This window comes from Sinohyriopsis cumingii, chromosome 17 (assembly GCF_028554795.1).
Source record: "Sinohyriopsis cumingii isolate HCF-2022 chromosome 17, ASM2855479v2, whole genome shotgun sequence".
In the NCBI taxonomy this organism is placed as follows: domain Eukaryota; kingdom Metazoa; phylum Mollusca; class Bivalvia; order Unionida; family Unionidae; genus Sinohyriopsis; species Sinohyriopsis cumingii.
In genome coordinates, this window is record NC_142977.1 from 33,528,613 (window position 1) to 33,550,286 (window position 21,674).

Below are 21,674 nucleotides of genomic sequence, written 5' to 3' on the forward strand. Positions count from 1 at the left end.
ATCCGTTGCTTTTAGAAGACCTTAATTTGCTGTGTGATTGTAACTCATAAACACACTCGCACGCGCACACCGACACAAAGACATATACACATAATATATACATTTTTATATGGTGCTAATTAGTTTTGCGTTTATTTTGTATATCCCCATGGCGCCCCACATGTCATATCTTGTAGAAAGCCTTCTTGAAGTCAGTGAAGACATAACAGAGGTCCTGTTGATGCTGCAGATACATTTCACGGAGGATTCTAACGTTGAAGATCTGTTCTGTAGTGTTATGTCATGCTCTAAAACCAGCCTTTTTTTCGGCAATGATGTACTCTGGTTGGGATTTCAGTCAGTTGAGGGTGATATTAAGCGTAACATTGTTTGAGTGAATGAACAGACTGATTGTTCGGTAGTTCTGACAAAGCTCCTGATTCCGTCTCTTAGGGAAAGTGATGAAAAGAGACTGGGACCATGAGGTGGGACGTTCTTCTGTTTTGCCAGATTTTGTTGCAGACTGTTGTGAGAATATCTGTCAAGGAGATTCCTCTTCTCTGAACACGTTCTATTGGTATGTTATCTACCCGAGCAGGCTTCCCTTTCTTTATTACGCTTATTACAGCCTCTACTTCTTCCCGGGGAATCAGGTGGTCAGCATCTGTTGTGGTCAATGGGAAGTTTAGCACAGCTTTTTCTCCAGAGGTCTCCTGGTTGTAAAGCTCTGAACTGTATTCCATTTATCTGTAAAGTATCTCTTGGTCTTATGTGAGACTCTCGCCAGCCTTGTTTTGAATCGTGATAGATCTCGGCCGTTTCTCTGTTGTCATGTTTTTCATCTACTGGTATGCCTTTGTATTGTTGTTCTGGTCCAGGCATTGCTCTAGTTCCCTATACTGGTCCTGTAACTAGTTTTCCTTCGCTCTTTCTAAGCTCATTTTGGTTCCCTCAAGGTCTCCCCGCCTCTTCCTCAGTTCTCTCCTCACATCACATAGGTGGAGGACATCTGCTGTGATCCGGGGCTTATTTATCCTACGTTGTTTGCCTGGGCTCTCTCGCATTTTGTGCCTATTACTGCCGTGTTGACGGTGGTGATCACAAAGTCTTGTGTTTGTTTATTCAGCATCCATAATTGTGAGCGGTGCAAATTTGCCGCCTAGTGAAGCCTCAAATGTTTGTGCCACGCATAGAAACATTACATTTCTCAAGATCAATCCTGATCCTAAACTGTCGTGGCTTGTTGATGTTACTCAGATGAAGTTTTAAAGTCATCAGTAGCATGTATTGGTGGCTTCTTGGAGAGCTACGTGTTCTGGCAATGTTAGCACTAGACCGGAAGCGCTTCCGCACCGAGCTGTATTCAGTTTGATTGTGGTGTCTTCCATCTTGATTGTGCCAGGTCTATCTTCTAGATGGTTTGTGGGGGCCAAGGGTATTCGTTAGCACTAGGTTATTTTAGGTGGAAAGGTCCAAGAAACTCAGTCCTCTCTCACTGGTCTGTTTGTTACAGTATATACCACAGGCGTCTCGTCAGTCTTCCTGAACATCTTCTCCTATCTTAGCGTTCCAGTCTCCCTGTATAACAAGAATATCCTCCTTGGGGGTCTGGTCAATAAGAGCCTGAATCTGGTCGTAGAACCCATCCATTTATTCGTCATAAATGATCAGATGTTGGGTATGAGCCTCTGTGATGGTGATGTTCATAGCAGATTTCCTCAGGTGGATGGTAATCATCCTTTTAGACACTGGTCGACAACCCATGACTGCACTCACAATGTCCATATGTACCGAAAATCTGACCCCATGCTCATGCTTATCCTCGTGTCCAATTAAGAAAATCATGCGTTCTTTATCTGTTGATCTCTTTCCGAAATTCTTCCAGCGCATCTCGCAGAGTCCAATGATGTGCCGTTGGTATCTCCCAGTTTCACGGGTTAGCTCATCGATTTTCTCTGCTGGTCTTAATGTCTTGACATTCCAAGTTCCAAAAGTGATGCTATTTCTTGTCTGTAGTTTAATATCTTGAATAGGATTCTCTCAAATTGCTTTTCAAATTAGAAAGATACCTTCCATGAGAAACAGGAACATAGATTTTAGAAAAAGTCTTCTATTTTCAGATCTTGACTTAGTCAGATATTTTATAATTAGGTTTATATACATCTCTTAAAAGATAGTCAGCTAAGTTTCCACATATTTAGATCTATTTTCATTCCTGTTGGCTTCATTTGGCGACATGTCTAGAGGCCCATAGCGTGATTTATTGTATCCATCAATCAATATTTTAATCTATCTACTAATTTTCTTGTTTTATTTGTTGCAAACTATCTCACCACCCCAATCTATACTTATTAGCTTGATTAAATCTTTTCACTATAGCTCAACTTATGCCCGAGTGAGTGGTAATAAAAATGCTACATTTTCTTTCTCCAATATTTCCATAATCTTTACGTTGAAAAATTTCTGTATTTCATCGAAATGTATTTTGCCCTGTTTGTGTTAAAATACTTCCTTAATGGCATATTGTATGTCTTCTCCATATTGTGTTTTTCTTTCTTATCCAATATATATTTTAAAAAGACACCTATCACAGCCATATATATATATATATATATATATATATATATATATATATATATATATATATATATATATATATATATATATATATATATATATATTGTTAATAATAAGAGTTATAAAACGCGATCGAGATATTTATACAAGTGTGCAAGTGACCTTCACTTGTCCGCGGGAACTAGCAAAGTTAGGTCGTATAAACCTCAATTTTCTACGAAAACCACATGTATATGGAACTGATTCTCTTATATCACAGACTCACGGTAACGTATTAGAATATAATAAATGTTTGTTTGTTCTAGGAGATAATTAAACTGTATAAATTTATGATATGTGATATCTTGAATAGCTTTTTCTCTGTCATAAAATAAAACGTGTAATGGACATGGATATGTTTTATATTCCTGGAAGCGACTGCTTTATGTAATTATTATTAATAACAAAATATTTGCCTAGTAAGCAGACTGGAAATATATTTAATCCTCATTTACTCTAGAAATTATAGTATTACAAACTAATCGGATGGACAAATTGCTCGAATCATTAAACCAAAATGTTAAGAATTCAAATCCAGGTTTCCTCCACAGTTATTTTTCATATAAAAATGAGTCCCCACAAACTGCCTAAAACTACACCATACGTTTAGAAAGACAACAATATATAATTAAATAATACAAGTTGCTACATAAATTCTATATGAAGTAAACAATGTCAGCCAGAACAACTCTTTGTGCGTAGTGAACCATGTTTAACTCGTACAAAATTTGATGACCCCTGATCCAAAATATGTACACAGTTTAAAAAAAACGACTACAGAGCGAGGTTTTCTTATAAAACATTGATCACGACTGGCCCAGAATCCGCAAGACGGATGGCCACATATTAATTTAAAAAATAGAAAATCAATTTAAAGTGGGAAAAACTTAATAGAATAGGTTTAATGAGCCCAAATCTGCAAATACTCTACTACTTTTGCCATAGCATTATGTAAAAGACAGCACGCACTGTTTCTTACAGTATGCTTTGGCAAAAGTTATTTGGCTCTTGCTCTCTCAGAATGTACTATAAAAGAGACGAGAAAAGTGATTGTACCATTATCAATGTCTTTGTGCAAAGTGTTGTCAAATTACAAATGTTGTTTTGACATACAAGATCGTTAAATAGATTTCAAAATTTCATGTTGCATTTCTAAGGTACATGTAATTCGTTTGAGATTTGTAAAGTAGATGAAATATGGTTGATTTAAATCAGGGATCGTTGAAGAAGAGCTAAATCTGGTACATACATGAAATCAGTCAATAGCATTAAGAGCAGAACTAAAGACGGAATATTTGGAATGTTGCAATCATTATCGATTGTTCTCTTCGCCTCCTATCATCACCTCAGAATGAATTATCAGATGCTAACTCTTCATTTGTTGCATTTATCCCATTTTATTAATTGTATTTCGTAACCTTTTGAAGTCCTTTATTATAGTAAACTTTTACTTTTATCATGACTATTGACCTTTCATCATACTATTGACCTTTCATCATACTATTGACCTTTCATCATACTATTGACATTTCATCATACTATTGACCTTTCATCATACTATTGACCTTTCATCATACTATTGACCTTTCATCATACTATTGACATTTCATCATACTATTGACCTTTCATCATACTATTGACCTTTCATCATACTATTGACCTTTTATCATATTTTCTCTTCTAACCTTTAAACCGTGTTCTCTTTTCTCGGATTATGTCATAATTCGAAGCATCGCAGGACATACATTCTAGTATCCCGGTATAACGATACACAAGTTTGGCACACTTATAGCTTGACTCTAAGGTACAATGTTAGAGTAGTTGAAATCTAAAATCTTTATTTTTGTCTCACTATGCCATGTACGCAGATAAAACTAAGATTTTTTTAAAAAGCGATTTCTGTTGGAGATTATGAAATAAGCTATATACTCTAATTCATTATTATGCCCAAAATAATCCGTGGTTTATCAAATTATATAATTTGGTTATTTACGTTCATCATTTTGAATGAATCAGCATAAAACATTGTTATAGTACAACTCACAAGCTCCGAGTCACTTTTTGCTGCAAATCGGATTTACATATACCTCTAAATGGCGTTTATGCACTTCATTTCGCTCCTTGTTCATTAAAATTCCACTGAAGTTTATTGTATAAATTCTTCGAGAAATGCTTAACAGCAAATTCAGTGAGAGCTTACATCACCAGTTTAGACGCAATTACCAAGAAGGGTGATCATGTTTAATCGGTATCTGTCGCGCGCTGAGACGTAACAGGGAGAGCGCCTACTGTTGGAAAGATGTTGTACTACAAATATATGCAGAGACGCGACAATGTCGTCATTTAAAAACAAAGCTTGCGAAAACAAGTCCAAAACCTTGGAGGTAAATAATCATACATAATACCTATTTTTCCCATACTAACATCTTCTTTCATATACGTAAAAGACAGTAGAGATGCGGCAGTAAAGTCAGATTTATTTAAGTTAAATTTTGAATTATGCTAGATTAAAGTTTTGAAGAAATGTCATGCTACAATTTAAAAAATTAAATGTACATACAAAAAGATATGTTACTCGTTTGGCCTATTCATATTTGAACATTCATGAAAGAGATGGATGAAAATGCGCGCGACTTGTTCACGTGACTATACTTTGATTCCCTCTGTTCAATCCAACATCAAGTTTCTTGACCTTGTCTGATGCAGAACTGCCATTAGCTCAAGGAGATCGATAATGTTTGTCTAGACATTTTGTTATGACAAGTATTATGCAGATCACTCAACAATCGTTGTTAGAACTATATTACGATTAAATTTTTGACCTAAAATTAGTTGTTAAATTTTTACCAGTACATGCACTTACATGACCCGTTTGACTTTTTATATAAGGAATACATTTATGAATTTATTATTATTATTATTATTATTATATATATATATATATATATATATATATATCCAAATAAAATGCATAACTGTCAGCATCAAAATCTTTAGTATCAGGGTCGGATGGGGGTGGGTAGGTTAGTGGATTCGAGGGTTTTCGGACCTAGCCCCGGATAAAAATTTTGCACACTAATGTACAGTCACTTGTCGCTTGCAATTTGACCCTTGTTTTATTCTTGCGCACATTTATTGGGTATAATACACACTTTTAGAAAAGAGACACATTGACTTTTGATTTAGCGCTCTTTCGAGAAAAGTCAACGCTCTTTTGAAATTTTTGAACCCTTCCACCACCACTTGACCTGGTCCGGCCCTGAAATTTCACACCTTTATGGCAGCTATTGTGTCATGAAATAATTATCAGCTGTCATTCATTATTATAATTTAATTACTCTTTATTTATCTATTTAGTTCAATATACAAAATGTCATAAAACCATCTTTTAAAATTTTAATATATTCTAATACGTTTATATATACACATTCTGTGGATAATTAGACCTTCATGGAACCCCGTATTTAAATTCTTACCATAAGCATAAGAACGATACGGCGAATAAGAAAAGACAATAGCAAAGAAAATTTTAATAATTCACACAAAGAGTTGGATATTTTAGAGTTTTATTTACGTAGATTAAAGCAAACAATTTTGCCTCACAAACTAAAGTCGAACGTCAATAAACGCGTGTACAAATGAAATTTGAATTTTCAAGTTCAACAATATCAACACAGCTATTTCCTCTCGCGTTCATTTGATTCTTTATTTTCCTCTTCCATAAGTTTGGGTAATTCTGTATCTTTCGTATATTATGTTCAATCTTAGGAGTCTCAAATGTTTCGGACCTTATCGAATTTTGTTTGGCTCTGCTATTTGTCATGTACTTTTGTTTTGCAACGTTTGCCTACCAAATTTGCAGGTAAATTTATTAGTACCAATGGCCTTTGATATAAAATTATAAATGATCAAATATCCGTGATCACTGCTTTGTTTTTATGAGAACTGATATCATCTCTGATTCTTCTCTCTTTCGCACATACTACGTTGTACAGTTTCCATTAATTTTCAATAGCCGAAGTAGCAGAAGCAGCGAAAATTATGGTTGATGGTTTCTAGCCAATTTATATTGCCATATTCAAGTGTATGGTCTTCGCTTAAAGTATACTGCTTTTGGGTGAGTGTATAAAATAATAGCCGATAATGGTATATATTGTAGATCAATGACTAGCCTACGATTAGAGAAATGTCTTGGAAATATGGTTACGGTATGGCTCACTTGACCTGTTTTCGACATGAATTTTTAATAATGTCAACTTCTACTATTTGACTGGAATTCAGAATTCATAAGTGACAGCTATATAGAAACATGCCAATAAACTAAACAAGTCTGAACTGTATGGTTGGTACTTGGAGAATACAGGATTGTGAACGCTCGATTTTGCTTTCAGCTTCTTAAATTTCACTCTGTTTCTTAATATATCGAAAAGATATATGAATACAGATATACATATATTTCCCACGTACTGATCTGGAAGATTCATAATTTATCATTACAGCAAAACGACACATATTCGAACTCCTCTGTCTACTTGTGCACCGGTCTAATATTATACACAAAAGTTATTGGTAAATCACCTGCTGTCGGCGAAGTTATTTCATATGATGGACAAAATTTATTTAAGCCGTTGGCCACTGTAGGAGTAGTTCACATCTCTAGAAGAACTATTGTATTATTGGGATCATTGGATGGACAAGTTGATGAGGTATAATCTATTTTACTTAATATCAAGACACCATTTTTTACTTATTAATATTTTAAATTTTGACATGGGCAATATTCTCTTTTACTAGTTTATCGTTTATTTTTAACTTTAATTTGGAATGCGATTAATGGGCTTATATGTGTAAAATGTTTATAAAGAGAGAACATGGAACTATCAGATTATTGGTCTGTATCCTTAGCAACATTAATAATGCTCCGATTTGTCATTTTTTTCCTGTCCAGTTTTGTTAAAGATTATGAAAATTGACAAAATTTAGTTTCCGCTATCGATATAAAAGGAAAGATACCAAGAAAGGATAAACGGAAAAAATATCAAAATGTTATGTAACACTTTGTATATCTCTTTTCGCTTTCTGTCGTAGATTATCCAAAATACAAATGGTTCCTGGTCAAGATTGAATTTGTTTGATCTCGGGACATCAAGTAAAACAGGAAGAGATATTTTGTTTGATCCAGGTCGTCGACACTTCTACGTGTTCTCAAAGTCAAAGGTAAGAATGAGATCGTACGCATTAAATGGGTCAGTGTGTGAAACAATGCGGAGAAATACCTAGCCTGGGTGACCTGAATCGTTTCGGCTTTCATCACTAAGCAACGAAAACCAAACTAATGCCTGGAGAGAAAAAAAATAAAAATAAAAAATGAAGAATATGTAACGAAAACAAGACGTCCCAAATTATAGTGAGACACTGTGAGCTTTGACAAAGATTAAAAAAATTAGATTGAAAACTAGGCATGCTACATCACATTTTTCATGTAAACTTGGTTAAAACTTGTCTTAGTAAGGAAGAGTATTTATCTGTGCTATTTTAAGGTTATGCCCATAATGGCGTTATAGTCTCAATGATGTCAGTACATTCTGAAGGGATAACACTAAAACGTATAAGCCTGACGCAAATAAATTGCAAGGTATATAGTGTATTTTGTTTTAATTCCATATGCAGGTACAGCCTGTGCAGACCCAGACTGAGAATACTTATGATGGGGTGCTCCCCACAATTTTCAATCAAGAATGAAACAAACACATAAGTCGATGTACTTGATGGATGCATGGAAGTCAAAATCTACGAAGAAAGTCATTAAAAAATATATATGTATTTCTAAACTGCATTTAAATGTAAGATATTATCATCTCCGCAAATATAGGTTTTAAACTAGATGTTTACAATCAGAATAAGCCCAGAACTTGCACACCAATCAAATAAGTGATTTCATAAAAGAATTCACAGATTGAAGGGGGTAAAAACATAGTAACGCGAAATATACTATTCGTATGTGACTGTCTTGAAACATAGACAATAATATGGTTGCTCCGTTCTCAAATTGTTTCCAGCAAAACTGATACATGACTGTTCCTGTAACTGAGTTATCTTTCTTCCTAGTGATATCTCGCGAATAACACTGAAAATCTCATTATCACTTCCTTTCAACAAGGTTTCATTTATTTTTAGGAAATCAAATACAAAATAAATAGACAACCTATGCTCAGTTCGAATCAAATTATACAGAAGCTATGCTTTAATTGCTTCCAGTTTAGAACATAGCTGAATGTAAGACTAAAGCACGATGGTTAGATGAATATGACACAGTGTCACTGACCATTTGTCAAGCTTCACAAATGTGAACGGTCATGGTCACCAAACACGGGCGCAGCTAAGTTTTTCAAACTGGCTGTATAAAGCTTGGTCTATATTTTGGAAACCTCCATTCCAAGAACGCCTGTCCTTGTCGGATCACTTGATGTTTGCTTCCACTTATAGTTTGACCATAGAACTTATGAATGGAACATGTCATTAACTAAATGACATTAATAAAAATATTATTATGATAATAATATACATCATATAGATATACAAAAAAAAAGGGTCGAGTCACATTCATTCCTTTACATCAATTAGTGAATAACTTTCGATTACACTATTATTGTTGCAAATATTGCAGATATTCAGGTATCAGCTACACAACTGTGATGAGTACAAATACTGCCATTCCTGTATAGCAGCTGGAAACCATGCAGTCTGTGGCTGGTGTCTTCTCCAAAACAAGTGAGTTCATAATTTCACATTTTAACAAAACAACTGAATATAGTATGTGACTCAATATAGGCATTTTTGACTGCTTTTGGTAGGCACGGAGTATAGGTATTACATTTCTTCTAAACGTTTGAACATGATTTTAACTTTTGCCTCTGAGACAAAAACTACTTTATTTAAATAAATTGTAAATATGTAATATCTTCCTGGGTTTTCAATGCCATCATAAATAATAAATGTTCCAGCATTACTCCAACTAAGTCATTTAGCTAAAGAAATGATAGTTTTGCTAGTCATAAAGATGTGTGTCTCTATTTAGATAAGTGATCTCAACACTGAGATCAGTGCACTTTCCAATATGGAGAGTGCAATCTCATATATTTGTTTCGACTTGGCGCAATATGGAGAGTGCAATGCCATTGCTTTGTTTCGACTTGACACATTCCAAGATAGCCATTTTCACTTCTCTGTACGTTGCTTTCTCGAATCTTCTAGAATAATGGTGTTAAGGCACACAAGTATACATGCATGTGCAAAAATATACACCGGGCATTTCTAAAAAATATGAAGGGTGGATATTAGTCACAACTAGACATTCAAAATTTGGAAACCAGCAAATAAAAAAAAATAAAGACACAACTTCAAAAGGTTGAGAGTACAAGACTAGAGATCAGAGGTCATGAAAAGTAAGGCTCTTACTACCGGAAGCTCTTTACAAATGCAATCGAAGTGATATCTAATAATATATTTATGTTGTTTCTGCGGTTAGATGTGGAATACTTGAAGACTGTGAATCCACGATATGGTTGCAAGGACCAGCAGACCAAGAGTGCCCAGTAGTGAGAAAGATTACACCACCGGCACTTCACATAAATTCAACACAGGTAAGACATCGCAGAGTTCGTTTAAGGCAAGAGTATCTTCTGAAATATTCAGGAGGAGGCCAATACACCATCGTCTTTCTTTTTTCAGAGCATTGGATTAGTTAAAGAATTGCTTTCCAACTGTTCTAACATTTAAATAATAGATTAAGACATCATAAAGATACATTTTTAATTCTCATATGTAAATGTAAATTATTTTCTCGAATCCTCCAAACTAATGGAGTTAAGGCACTCAAAAATATATGCATGTGCAGAAATATACACCGGGAATTTCTAAAATAATCTGAAGGGTGGGTAAATATGTAAATGTGTAGTTTAAGTCACAAAGAATATGTAAATGTGTATTTTAAATCTCAAAGAATATGCAACTATGTAGGTAAGTCTCAAAGAATATGTAAATGTGTAGTATGAATGTTTACCAATGTATTTATTATTTACAACGAAATCTGAGGAATTAGCTTACAAGTGTATTTCAGTAGATTGGACATTGTATTGATAGAATCTGATTGACTGTATTAACTGTCGATCTTTTAATGGTGTGTATGCAATCATGCTAATGGCGTGTATGCAATCAGGCTAATGGCGTGTATGCAATCATGATAATGGCGTGTATGCAATCAGGCTAATGGCGTGTATGCAATCAGGCTAATGGCGTGTATGCAATCATGCTACTCATCCTTGAAGCAAGCAAAGTGCTGCCATTGCTGAAGCTGTGTAATCCTTTACTGAGTCTTGTATTTTAATTAAGATAAAAGCTGTGATAGGGCCATCAATCGCCACACCCGAATCCCCAAAATACTATATAGATTAAAATAAAAACAATTCGAACAGAAAATTCAAAAATGGACAGGGCATAGTCTACTCATATATGATACAAAATTTTCATAAATTTCAAGTTTTTACTGCATTTGTTGTGTTATTTGTAACAACTGACAATAAAGATGGACACAACAACAAAAATGTCAAATTCTTTTAGTATATCACCCTCCAAAACGTGATAATGTCTAATTTATTCGTTTTAATAATTACAGAGGCGCGTGAAGATACAACATAACCAACAATTACCGAATGGCTACAGTTATTTTTGTAAACTATCATACTCAGACGAAAATTTAACAGCAACCATTTCAGAAGATACTGCATCGTGTGATCTTCCCTTCCTTTGGAACTATTCAAGCCTTTCTGATGAGGGTATGGGTATAACACATTTTACATTGCATTTCACATATATGGCGTGTTTCTCCTGCATTTCCTTTCTTCTCCGTTTCCATCCGTATGTAACATTATGTTAAAGAAAAAGAAAAGGCTAGAGAAGAAAGATTTTAATTACTACATGATATTTTTTAATAATTTGTAACCTAAATTAACTTTTGTCCTTAATCTTTGGTTGATATTTTGTCATTTTCAGGTTCGGAATATTTAACAGTAAAATTTCTTTTTAGTTGTCATTTATGAGTATAAATTTCACCTGAATCAATTCATTAGTTGAGACCGGTTATCAATTAATTGCTTAAAACGTGAATGATGTTTAAATGATGAATGGTAGAATTAATAAGTAGATGGACCGATGGATAGATTGTCCAATGAAAAAATTCATTAAGACATTCATTTGCTGCTTAGAATTTATTTGATTGACAATGCCTTTTATTTATTTGATTGACAATGCATTTAATTTATTTGATTGACAGTGCCTTCTATCTTTTTTGTTTGACAGTGCATTATATTTATTTGATTGGCAATGCATTTTATTTATTTGGCTGACAATGCCTTTTATTTATTTGACTGACAGAGCATTTGATTTATCTGACTGACAGTGAATTATATTTGTTTGATTGACAATGCATTTTATTTATTGAAAGGATTGATTTTGGTAAATGTAAGCATTTTCTCCACCTGGTCTGACGATCCATTGGTATCTGGTAATCTGACGGTGTATGAATGCAGTCACGTGACAAGGTATTTTCTTTTTATTTGTGCTATTTTTTTTAGAAGAGTTGGAATCATATATTGAACGCTTAATTTTCGTAGTATCGTACTATCACTATGATTTAACTACATTTGAAACACATGCTTATGACTCTCAATGCACATAGAAAGGGAGACACAGACTTACTGACATACGGACCGAAGCAGACCTATATAAATATATACAACACGCACAGAAAGAAGTCAACCTAAGCTTATATACATTGTTCTAAGTAAAGGTTTTTGTTAAGGTATCTCTGAATTATAAATGGAATGCGTAGTTGGGATTCTCTCCCCATTTGCATATAGATATTCGATATCTTCGGGCATATTGAAAAATCGCATACTCCAAAATATAGAAATAGTATCCTTCACCAGGGTCAATAAAATACTAAATATTAAGTTGCTTAAAGTGAGATAGGATTTTTACTGTTAAATGGCTATTGAAAACTCAACAGGCTTCCGCCTGATCAACAGCTTGGTTTCCTTTCTTAGAATACTACAAATTTTAGCCAAACAAAAATTATTTGTTGGAATGCTTCTGATTTCAGATAGTAAAGTGAAGGTATCAATTACTCGTCTGTAAACAGGGTTTTCTATCGTTAACATTACTCGTCTGTAAACAGGGTTTTCTATCGTTAACATTATTCGTCTGTCGACAGGGTTTTCTATCGTTAACATTACTCGTCTGTCGACAGGGTTTTCTATCGTTAACATTACTCGTCTGTCGACAGGTTATCTATACTAAATAAAACTATGCTTTAAATTAAGGGGAAACGATTTTTGTGAATTTTCATTGATTAACTTTTGTAGCATTATTTTAGTTCACTATGATACTGTTCTTATTAACTTCGTTGTTTTCTACACATCACTCTGTTTCATATCGAGTTCCATGAATTCGTTATAAATATATTAATTGTTTCAGAATATAATATATCATGTTCCATGAATTCGTTACAAATATATTTATTGTTTCAGAATATAATAAATCATTTTCCATTAATTCGTTACAAACATATTTATTGTTTGAGAATATACTATATCATGTTCCATGAATTCATTACAAATATATTCGATTCCATATTGTCAAGGACAGGATCCTTGACAAGTTGCAATAGCTATGATCCATTTGGTATCTCTTTAAACTTAAAGCAGTAAAATTGTTCAAAGAAAGAACAACTTGCACCATGACAAATTTATCTATGCCGGTAAACCTAATAACGGGACTAAAGTGTGTATATGTAAATTTGCCTGCTGGTAAATGGCTACAGTTGGAGCAATGATGCTTGATATATAGAAAAAGAGTTTGTGTGATCAAGAATATCACTGCTTGCTTATGTACGTACGTACGTGTGTGTGTGTATGTATGTATGTATGTGTGACTATAGTCGTTTCATCTGATGTATTATTTCTATTAAAATATTGTTACATTTATACCTGAACATTGACAGCAATTCTGGAATATTTCCTTTTTATAGATGTACTCAGTGTACGAGGACTGATTTTTCATGCGCATGGTGTCTTATGGAACACAAGTGTATCAATGAACATGAACTTTGCAGTGACGGAGACAAAATGGTAACAGCAACAAATCATCATTCATTAGCACAAAAAATAGACAATTAAAGTTCCAGCGATGGAAAACAAATGTTTATTGCTTTGTTTGTTTTACATTAAAACATATTTTAATAGATGCCTCTCTCTCTCTCTCTCTCTCTCACTCTCTGGCCTTATATGTATTTGTTATTTTTTTCTCCATGATTATATTGTAGATATATTTTTGTTTTGGACTTGTCCACCAACAAGTTCATTTTCTACCTGACCATTAACTTTTATTTTAGTAAACAAATAATACACAGCTAATACTTTCCCTTTGAGTGTGGATTCTATATTAGTATCATTATCAATATAAGTAAACCTATTTATTTGGGTCTGTGTCTAGGACATTGGTATTCCCCATAAAATTCACCTAGCCTACCTGATGTTTACTACAGCCTTATTATACTTTTAGTTTAAAAAATATCTTGTAAAAATACTCTGGAATGTTCTAGAATGGATAATTGCATTAAGTCATAGTATTTCCAGAAAATGCTAATTATGACCTAGTCATGTAGAGGGTTTAAAAATCTTGTTTCTAGAAATTATTTATTCTTGCTGTAAGATCTTGAAGCATAATCATGTATTTGTTGGGTTCAGTATTTGATTTGGGTGAAATTATTTACTCAGATATTTTTCACTGGAAAAACAAAGTGCTCTTTCGTAAAATACTTGGACAAAAACATTAATTTGGAATTATAGCTTATTCAGACAAGGACATCCTGGATTATATTAGTGTGATTAATTGGAAAACGTGATATATCATCTCACTTCAGACTGTAGATATATTAGTACAGTAAAGGTTAAAGAACATCAAATTCTTCAGCGCTGGATCCTACTTCGAACACCATTTATTGGAATTTAATTAGAACTTTTCATTAGGAAAAAGTGATACAACTTTTTGACAATTTTGGATTTAATTAGCAATAATAATGTAAGTTCACTTTTACAATTTTCACTGTTTATTGTATGGAAATAAATCATTTGTATTTGTTGAATTTTACGAAACCTTTTTGATTTCGCTTTTTTCCAATACTAAGCTTTATATATATATATATATATATATATATATATATATATATATATATATATATATATATATATATATATATATATATAAAGAGAGAGAGAGAAACACACATTTCCGTAGATCGTTCTACATTTGATTTCATTTGATTAACTTCTGTTTTTCTGACTCAAACCCATCTACTCGTATAGTTTACAGATTTTGATATAGTCTTTCATCTACTTTTATTTTCATATATTTACTCTTTGTGGGGTGACATCGTACGTAATTTGAAAATGTGCATTGTACCAGTTCTCTATCGGATTTGTGTAACATGTTTTTTCTATAATTTGAAATTTGCTTCTTTATTTGGTGAGGGTTGTGTCAGACCGAATTTTTGTTTAGTTTCAATTTTTGTTTTGGAGTTTCCATAGAATAACTTCACATTATCAGGTATTCTCTTGCAGAGCTTTAACATATGCCTCCTTTCTCACATTTTAATTTATGGGTTTATATTTATGCAATTAGTGTTTTCAAACAAATCAAAGAATACAAAATAGATTTTGGTGGAGATTTAAGCTGAGTGCCCATTCTATTTATAACATTATTGATAATATATTTTTCAACAGGTAAATAATACCGACGGATGTCCAAATATAAATGTTGAAAATACAGGAGTAATCAGTGTGCCCAATAGAATCCCGGACGTTTTTCGATATATCCACGGAGTAAACTTCCCAGACGTATGTTGTTTCATCTTTCGTTTGATTTATTTGATCTTAGCAAATTAAATATAATTCTTGTGGTATAGTTGAGTATTTTGTTATATAAGTTAATCTGTTTGTATGAATGCTATTTAAATATGTGAGAACCATATCACATACATAGTGGGATTATTGATAATAAATAGCCACTCACCTAAGGCTGCTTGTGAGTCATCAATACGTACTTTCATCTACTGAGAATTAGTTTATAACGAGACCATATATTCGAAAACACCTACAAACAAGAGAAAAAATGACAGAATATAGTATTACCCGGAATTTTTTACTTTAATACTAAAGTATTGCAAACCGAAAACTGTGTTCCTCCTTTGAGCTTGTAGATGATCACGACTTCACTGATTTGGTTTCTATGATTTGTTTGATTATCCCAATTTGTGCTTTGAATTGTCCGTAGCACACTGGACAGGAGATCACTTGAGGCTGCTTGATCAATAGAGGATGTGCTCCAGTTATGAGGGGGGCCCCGAGTGGCGGAGTGGTCTAAAGCGCTCTCTGTTACGGATTACTGACATCTCACCTCTGTCTGCGCGGGTTCGAGTCTCGGGTTCGGCCAATGTGGATATGTGAGAAAGCTTGCCGGTAGCTTCTCGTGGGTCGGTGTGTTTTCCGGGGTTTTCCCGGGGTTCTTCCTCCACCATTAATACTGGCCACCATGTATAGCCTATCATGTGCTGAAAAATGGCGTTAAACCCTACAACAACAACAACCAGTTATGAGATTTACGCTGCTCGTTCAAAGTCTATAGCTCCATTCTGGATGAGACTCCGTCAGGTTTAGCGATCATGTGCAATATCTTCCCAAAACTCAGAGTTAATGTTGAAGTGTTTAAATGATGACTGAAAGGAATCTTTGAAGCGTTTCATTCGGAATGGTTTTACCTCATTCAGCTCAATGTAAGCGGTAGATGCTCTTTCTGGTGATGTAGCTTGTCAGTATGATGTGTGACTTTATCAGCAGAGTGTAGATGCTTAGAATATTTGCCCGTGTGAGAACCTTAGTGTCTTGGACACTATCCTACCATCGTTTCTTCATTAGTTTCCTCGGGCATCCCAAGTAGAAATGGTTTAGTTTCTTGGCATGGCATCTGTACAAAGTCCAGGTTTCGCAGGCATACTGCAGGATGACCAATGCACTCGCTTTGTAGACATTAAATTTTCTCTCCAAACTGAACCCTATACGCTCCGAAACATTTGTCGGTAGTCTACCGAAAACCACAATTGTATTAGCAATTCTAGCTTTGGCTTCATCAGATATAGGCGAACACACTGGAAAAGGAAGTTTGACTATTTACTGTGAATGTAGGGTTTATGTAAGGCCTTCCTGATGCAGGCTGGTGTATCACCTCTGTTTTCTTGCATTGTTTGTGACAACGTTGTTATCGGAAGCCGAAGAGAAGAGGCATATCAGACCTAAATTTGGCATTCAGGGAACAATCCTCAGCAGAAGTAAGATCGAATTGTAACTTTGTTTTTGCCCATAGTCTCTTCAGATTGAAGAGCTTGTCTTTGGTCTTGTATGTAATGTCAATTTCAGCGTCATAGTCACTGAAGACATCAGTAAGCATAGAAGCGAATATCATACTGAAGATGGTTGTCGCCAACGCACAGCCTTGATTGACTCCGCTGAAGACTAGGAGTGGTTCAGATGACTCACCGTCGTCCTCGACACGAACAAGCATGTCATCAAATAATTGCTGAACTATTACAATGAATTTCTCTGAACAAGCACATTTTGCCATGATCTTCGAGTATCACCAAAGGCTGATTTTGTGAAAGGCTTTTGTCATATCGATAAATGTCATGTACAGGTAGGAGTTCTATTCCTGGCATTTTTGCAGGAGATGATGAGTATCTAACACCATATCTGTGTTCCCTTGTTCTTCCGTGAAACCACATGGACTCTAGGGCAGAATCCTTTGATCAAGGTGATGCACAATGCCACTCAGTAGAATTCTGGCAAGGATGTTGCCGGCTACCGACAGCAAGAAGATGCCCCGATGATTGTCGCAGGATTGTCTGTTATCTTTATGCCTGTGCATGTAGACAGTGGAAACATCTTGGTACTCCTAGGGTGTAGTTCTTTGAGTCCACATTGACTAAAAGAGTTTAGTCAGTTCTTGTTCCAGGTTTGAGCCTATGGCTTTGTAGAATCCCTCTGGTATATCACCTGCCCCAGGTACTTTGTCATTTGACAGCACGTACATTTTTTGACTGGAATCTGTCAACGAAATGTAGCATAGTGAATATATTTTGTGTTTGAGTCTAGATCTAACAGGTAATCAGTGAAAGTTACAGAGCAGGATAAAGTGTGCTCAGTTCTTCATACTCTAAGGATGATCAGAGCATCAGTTCTTTTAACTTTATGAAGTTTCTGTAGCAATGAATAAAAACATTAAGTTGTCTATCACTAATGAGGACAAGGATATTATTCGTATTTCTAAAAGACCCCAGAATTAGCAACAGATTTCGATGATCATCATATTCTAATTAGATGTTTCATTTACTCGTCACAGTGGGTCAAGCAAAGACATTTATAATTTCACACGTGACGCAAACAAATGTTAAAGAAAATATATTAAAGTTCATATTGAAGTACTTTTTCAAATCTCTTTACAGTGATTTTATGCAAACACAAAATATACAGAAAATACGGTATAAGGTGTACAAAGACTTTTCCGTATCATTATATGTCTTGTATTTCTTGTCTGTTTTGCAACTGTTACATTTGACTGTTCCCATTTAATTCTTAGACTAAGTTTACAGTGACCAAAGGGGCATAAATGCCAACTAATAAGATGGTAACGAGTGACTGTCACCCCAGATATTTCTAGCCCCCACTAGATACAAATGGGTGTGGGCTTCATTACAATGTAGCCCCCAGTAGATACAACTGGATATAGGCTTCGTTATAAAGTATCCACCAGTAGATACAGATGGGTATGAGCTTCGTTACAAAGTAGCCCCCAGTAGATACAAATGGGTATGGGCTTCATTGCAAAGTAGCCTCCATTAGATACAAATGGGTATGGGCTTCATTACAAAGTAGCCCCCAGTAGATACAAATAGGTATGGGCTTCATTACAAAGTAGCCCCCAGTAGAAACAAATGGGTCGGGGAAAATTGTCAAAAATGAGTGGGTGGCAGATGATTACCAGCTTTTACAATCCTCACTTTTGAGAGAAAGTTTTTATCATTTTTGTAACGAGAATTAAATATGATAGTAGAAATCTGCACACACACACACACACACACTGCTGTCTGGCAAAATCTACTAATTACGTTATCACCTGTGTCTTTTTTGAATGACCGAAATGTTATTTGAGAGTTTTGTCTTTTCAGGGCACCTACAAATGTAAACTTAATCTCATTAATGGCTATGGAGACGGAGAGAGATTAAATAGCACGATGGTTCGTTGTAAATTTGCCGTAAACACTACAATGGTGAGTTACAAAAATAACTCTTCTTGACTTTTTTCAGAGTTATACGATGTACTAACTTTCATTTAACGTGTATTTTCCTTTTGTTTACTCAGCAAAATGTATTTATTCTATTAAAATTGTCATATTTATTATATATCTTGTCCAATTTTTTTCATTTATTGTATGCGTTTTGAATATATTGTTTATCGTGATAGTGTTGAAACCACTCATGCATATCGCACATGAAAGCTATTATTTAATATGAACATAATAATAATGATGGGCAGAATATGCATCATAACCGAACTGGTGTAATCAAATTTGTAATATTTTATATTGCTACAGTTTGTTTGTTTTTTTTAGGTAAAGAGAGAGAGAGAGAGAGAAAAACGCAAACGCATTAGAAAATTATAACTCGTTCTGTGTACGAATTGAACACATGCCATGAGTGTGCCAGCGCGCTAATTCACCCCGTCATGTACTCATCCCCGAAAGTTGAACCGGTGTCATTGTACAATCAGTTATGAAATTTAATTTCAGATCGTTGACGGCATTATTGTTGTCTCACTGAATATACTTCTAACACCCAACATTTCAATTGAGATCAATAATACCAGCGAAATAAAAGGTAAATTATATTCCTACCTAAGGAAATTTACACTGTTTGAAAGGTAAATAATTATCTTATAGATTGACACTATTTGAAAAGTAAATAATATTATCTGTGGAAATTGATACTGTTTGAAAGGTAAATAACCTTATCAATGGAAATTGCCGCTATTTGAAAGACAAAAATTCATCTTATCAGTTAAAATTGACATTATTTGAAAGGTGAATAATAGTATCATGTTAGGAAATTAGCTAGAAAAGGTAAAGGATATTCATATCTATGGAAATTGACATATAAATAATAATCTAATCGATGAAAATTGACGTAAATAATAATATAATCAATGGAGATTGATGTCAATAATAATCTAATCTATGGAAATTGACACCTTTTTAAAAATGTATTGTTTTCAAGAAGGTATCTAATGTCATTTTATGCAGGACTGATTGTATATTTACAGCAACCACTCACTTCATCTTTTTATGGAGCTCTGACGACATTTATGCGCCGTATCTTGCCTTAGCCATTTCAATCAATTACTGTCACGTTTTGTTCCGCTGTGTTTAATATGTATTGCTATACAAACTTAAATTGTGCACCATTTCTTTTCACACTGCTGTTCAACAGTATTCCTTTTAGTTTTCCACTGCAGTGCTGAATTACTCGCTGCGTATGCTAATTTTTTAATTATTTATACGACAAGAATGCCTGCTAAATGTCATAAACTCTCATTTATTTATTGTCCATCTTTGGTTCTGTACGTGGGTGAAGTCAGTAAGTCTTACAATTAACAAATGTAACATTAACAGCCCCTAAAATGTTGGCATGTTAAGTCACGGGTAAACTAATCCATTTCCCATACTCTGTTCAATGCAGTGAAAATATATCAGTGTGAAAACCTCGCTGGAAATGACTGTAGCCTATGTAAGAGCTACACCACCGATTATGAATGTCGATGGTGTGGGAACACGTGCCAATATGGAACCAAGACATCATGTAAAGAAAATGATTGTCCTCCACCTTCCATCACACAGGTACCTTTATGTTTTCGCACATTTGATATCCAGGAATAACGCCATTGTATTTTATGGACGGAGCATGTTTAAATGATTTTGCGGTCGAGTATATAGCTTTAGCGATGACGCTCTGAGTGTTGCCACAACAGTTCTCTCATTTATCTCCTTTGTATCTAGTGTGAGGATGTACTATGTGATTTACAGTGTAACTTGATGGCGCGGGTGTACTAGGAGATTTATAGTGCAACTCTGATTTGTAGTGTAACTTGATGACGTGAGATTACAATGGGATATTTAGTGCAATTCGCGGTTTTTAAAGGCTATCATGATGACTAAAAATATGAAATAAGCAGAAATATTTCTATATAACACAAATGCAACGCCTAAAATAAGCAGAAATTAATTCCATATAACACAAATGCAACGTCTGAAATAAGCAGACATTATTTCCATATAACACAAATGCAGCGTCTGAAATAAGCAGAAATTGTTTCTATATAATACAAATGCAACGTCTGAAATAAGCAGAAATTATTTCAAGATAACACAAATGCAACGTCTGAAATAAGCAGACATTATTTCTATATAACACAAATGCAGCGTCTGAAATAAGCAGAAATTATTTCCATATAACACAAATGCAACGCCTAAAATAAGCAGAAATTATTTCCATATAACACAAATGCAACGTCTGAAATAAGCAGACATTATTCCCATATAACACAAATACAACGTCTGAAATAAGCAAAGATTATTTCCATATAACACAAATGCAACGTCTGAAATAATCAGACATTATTCCCATATAACACAAATGCAACGTCTGAAATAATCAGACATTATTCCCAATAACACAAATGCAACGTCTGAAATAAGCAGACATTATTTCCATATAACACAAATGCAACGCCTAAAATAAGCAGAAATTATTTCCATATAACACAAATGCAACGTCTGAAATAAGCAGACATTATTCCCATATAACACAAATACAACGTCTGAAATAAGCAAAGATTATTTCCATATAACACAAATGCAA

At 34.3% G+C, this 21,674-nt stretch overlaps 1 protein-coding gene across 2 annotated transcripts in view; it reads left to right on the forward strand.

The window, feature by feature from the left end:
• Positions 1-21,674, forward strand: part of LOC149778390 (plexin-B-like) — a 115,813-nt gene that overhangs the window by 47,402 nt on the left and 46,737 nt on the right. For both annotated transcript variants that reach the window (XR_016415497.1, XM_089939216.1), the window contains exons 3-13: positions 7,095-7,301; positions 7,684-7,812; positions 9,263-9,366; positions 10,124-10,238; positions 11,270-11,429; positions 12,098-12,194; positions 13,682-13,781; positions 15,435-15,548; positions 18,929-19,030; positions 19,550-19,637; positions 20,496-20,653. Coding sequence is in view for 1 of the 2 variants with exons in the window: in XM_089939216.1 (XP_089795342.1) it covers positions 7,095-7,301; positions 7,684-7,812; positions 9,263-9,366; positions 10,124-10,238; positions 11,270-11,429; positions 12,098-12,194; positions 13,682-13,781; positions 15,435-15,548; positions 18,929-19,030; positions 19,550-19,637; positions 20,496-20,653 (1,374 nt within the window). In the remaining variant the exon portion in view is untranslated. The remainder of the gene's footprint in view (positions 1-7,094; positions 7,302-7,683; positions 7,813-9,262; positions 9,367-10,123; positions 10,239-11,269; positions 11,430-12,097; positions 12,195-13,681; positions 13,782-15,434; positions 15,549-18,928; positions 19,031-19,549; positions 19,638-20,495; positions 20,654-21,674) is intronic.